The 3,891-nt window shown below is 37.8% G+C and overlaps 2 protein-coding genes across 2 annotated transcripts in view; both read left to right on the forward strand.

Moving 5' to 3' along the window:
* Positions 1 to 2,948: 2,948 nt before the first annotated feature.
* Positions 2,949 to 3,470, forward strand: LOC105315154 (uncharacterized). Its single transcript, XM_011409694.1, has one exon. The coding sequence runs from the start codon at positions 2,949 to 2,951 to the stop codon at positions 3,468 to 3,470; it is 522 nt and encodes a 173-aa protein (XP_011407996.1).
* An 8-nt stretch (positions 3,471 to 3,478) lies between these two features.
* Positions 3,479 to 3,891, forward strand: part of LOC105315155 (uncharacterized) — a 2,148-nt gene continuing 1,735 nt past the window's right edge. The window contains exon 1 of the mRNA XM_011409695.1: positions 3,479 to 3,507. Within this exon, the coding sequence (XP_011407997.1) occupies positions 3,479 to 3,507 (29 nt within the window). The remainder of the gene's footprint in view (positions 3,508 to 3,891) is intronic.

The following is a 3,891-nucleotide window of genomic DNA, read 5'->3' on the forward strand; positions in this document are numbered from 1 at the left end:
GTCTATGCTCTGAAGTGGACCATCTTTAAGAGCAAAGGATTTGAAGAATATGAAAAATATGACATTAACAACATAGTGCTCACATTTGATGGCACTGAGCTTAACGATGATGACAAGTTATTAAAAGATTACGGAATTAAATACGGCTCACTTTTAACAGTCATTGTTAAATTAAGAGGAGCAGCTGATCCAATATCTTAGTGATTGATCATGATTTATTGGATCCAGTTTATGATTTTGATTTCACACGCATTGATGATACCGGCACAGTTTATGAACGAGGAGGTCATATCTACAAGCGTCCGTGTGGCTGGGATAGAATAGCTCTTAAAGTCAGTGGGCAGTATGAAGATGATAGATGGCTGGGAAGTTCAGGTCTACCTGGAGAATGGCCAGTCTCTTATCATGGAACAAGAAAGAGTGGAGCAGAAGGCATCACAAAAGAAGGATATGATGAGAAAAAGTTAATTAGAGATCTTCATGGAGTAGGCCATTACTCCACTCCTGATATTAACGTTGCTGCTGACGAGATGTATGCAGCTTCATTTCCCTTTGAAGACAAAATATATCAAGCTGTCATGCAAAATCGAGTTAATCTCAGTCCTGGACACACTACCATAATACCAAAGGAAGAGACATACACTGGAGCAGAGTATTACGTGACACCATCCGCTGATGACTTATGTGCATACGGGATATGTATTAGAGAAGTTGTTAATTAAGCCAGTAGTACTGAACTTTTAAATTATGCTTCTTAACATTATTAGGTTCTATAGCTGATTAATAGGCTGTTTATACAACACTTAATTTTGTTTTTTGCTTTATATAAAAAATTACTGTAGTTGCATTATATCAGAAAACAAATCTTAATGGAAAACCCTTTAATTTTGGTTAAGAAATTAAAATTGATAATGGCTGAGCAACAGAAGTTCTATATGGTGGATAGATGATTAGATATAAAGCTATAATACAGTACAAAGTTAATCTTAGTCATGGACACTCTGACAGAATACCAAAGGAGTTAAGAGCAGGAGCAGAGTATCAATTCAATGAACTAAGAGTGAAATTCAATATCAGCTTTAAACATATTCATATCTCATGCTAAAATCATGATGCAGTTCCACTGTGTAAACTTATATCCAATAGTTTAATAATGGTCTGCCCAGATTATCATCATACTCTCCACCCCTTATCTATGGTATAATACACCCCCTGGTTACAAGACTATAAGTTCTCATCAATTATATCTCAATACAGCAAGACAAACCAATGGCAGTAGCTTCTTCTTCTTCTTTCAGTGTTCACCTACAGTTAGTAGCAGCTGCATTAACCAGTCTAATACCAGGGAGTAAAGTCATTACTAAAGATGATCCACTGTACAAGACACTAAAGGACCCAAAGCCACTAACATACCAGGTGATGAGTCAGAATGTGATCGTTGAAACCAGACCAGAGCCTGACCCTGGACTAGCTATACCAATCAATGAAGCCAGTTCCACCGCGACTCCAGAGAAAAACTTTATCACCATCACAGTTCAGTTCCTCAATGGTCAGTTCTATAAGTTTTCAGTGGATCCCAGAGCTACAGTGTATGGACTGAAGTGGTCCATCTTTAAGAGTAAAGGGTTTGATGAGTACTCACAGTATGATGTTAATAACACTGTACTGACCTTTGGAAGGAAGGAGCTCAATGATGATGATCAATTGCTGAGAGACTATGGAATCAAAGATGGCTGTGTTGTAAAATTTGCAGTTAAACTAAGAGGGGCAGGTGGACCAACCATACTAGTGTTAGATGAGGATTTACTAGACCCTGAATTTGATCATGACTTCACAAACGAATGTGACACCGGGAGAGTTTACCACCGAGGTCAGAGTCAAGGGTTCTTGGGTTTTTTTAAACATGATTATCCCTACAAGCGTCCTTATGGTTGGAAAAGGTTAGCTCTCAAAGTAAAGGGCAAATATCCACCTGATGATACCTGGCTGGGTACACTGGTAGCTGGATCCGAGCGAACTGAAAGTTCAAAGGGAGAATGGCCAGTCTCTTATTACGGAACATCAAGAGAAGGTATTGCCAGAATAGGATACGACAGCAAGCGATGGAGGAAGGAACCATGCTATCATGGTCAAGGTCATTATTCTACTCCAGATATTGAAGTAGCTGCCAAATATTATGCAAAGATATTTTATGAAAATGGTAAAAAATATGAAGCTGTCATGCAGAACAGGGTCAATCTGAGTCCTGGACACACTATCATAATACCAAAGGAGAGGACACGTGCTGGAGCAGAGTATTACGTGACGTATTCTTCTGATGACCTGAGGCCATACGGGATATGTATCAGGGAAGTTAAAGAGGATAGTAGTGACTAACTTTACTGAGTGAGAATAGACAATCGCTAACTATGTTAACAATAATATAGCTTACTATTAGGATCTTTAAAAATTATTTTGTATAAATATTTCACTACACAAACTGTTCCTGTCAAAACTAGTACTACAGTTGTACTCCCACAAGTGTATTCCACATCCTCTAATTCCATTACTGCCAGGCATGTGACAGGCTCATGCCTCATGTGTTGTAGCAGAAGTGAGTATTATATCCATAAGGGCTCTATATCTATCAATAGACCTGTTTGTATCGTAACCTGTTGCTCTTCACTATGTCAGTATCTAAGAGTCAACTACTAGCAGCTGCTTTAAATCAACTAGTGCAGCCCAACTATAGGATACTATCCAAAGATGATGATGTACCGGAAGAAATACAACACAATACAACTGATGCCACATATGAATTGATACAATGCTCGATGTTGATATATAGTTATCCATATATTTATAATCCTTATATAAAGAAACCACAGCATGAGATACTAAGATAATCATAGCTGGATTAGATGAAAGCTCACTAACTGTGATGGTGGATGCAAATGGAACAATAGAAGATGCAATGTGGGACATGGCACAAGAATATTCAAGCTACATGTATCATCCACATTTTCATCCACTATTCATTCACTAGGGTACTCTTCGGTAGCAAGCAAATAGAGCTTGATAAGCCACTTACACGTTATTGTAGTATTGAGGGTGCAACGTTATTTGCTGTAGATAGTGTATATGGTGGAGGGTGTTCATTTCTCTTTAGAAATGATGAATTATTAGAGCCAGCATTTGATGATGACTTCACTCACGTCACTGATGATGGGAGGGTATTCAAAAGAGGAGGGTATCCTTACAGGCGACCGTACGGTTGGAACAGGGTGGTAGCGTTAAAAGTAAAGGGACAGTATGAGAATGATGTCTGGTTGGGAGCTCCTCATCATCGGACTGAAAGCTCACCAGGAGAATGGCCAGTCTCTTATCATGGAACAAAAGAGATAGCTTCAATAAAGATAGCAGAAGGAGGATATGATGGAGACAAGTGTAGTGCTGATGCTAAATCTGGCCAAGGCCGTTACTCTCATTAATATTGATCATGCTGCAACACATTTGGATCCGTTTGAAGTAAATGGCAAAAAATACAAAGCAGTCATACAGAACAGAGTAAATATAAGGAATAGTAAAATAATACCAAAGGATATTACTGGCTATGGAGCTGATTACTATGTGACACAATCCAGTAATGACACACGTCCTTATGCAGTGTGTATCAAAGAAGCAACATTCTAAAGTACATGAATGTGTGTTCTCTACTAAACATTAATGAGTGAAAACTTAATTTACATGGACAATAACAATAATTTTTATATTTAGAATTGTCATGTTTATTAGTAACAAATAATTATGTTTTTTATTGAGTTAATAATTTTAGAAATATTCAGCTTGGGTGTGGCTTTTGTTTTTTGTTGTTAGTCTTGTAGTACATTATACTGACTGAATGAGTAGAGC

This window comes from Amphimedon queenslandica, unplaced genomic scaffold (genome assembly GCF_000090795.2).
Source record: "Amphimedon queenslandica unplaced genomic scaffold, v1.1 AMPQUscaffold_11638, whole genome shotgun sequence".
NCBI classification, from domain to species: Eukaryota; Metazoa; Porifera; class Demospongiae; order Haplosclerida; family Niphatidae; genus Amphimedon; species Amphimedon queenslandica.

What these genes read in the sequence shown, in the direction of transcription:
- LOC105315154 (XM_011409694.1), top strand. Translation starts at nt 2,949, where the DNA reads ATGCAATGTGGGACATGGCACAAGAATATTCAAGCTACATGTATCATC.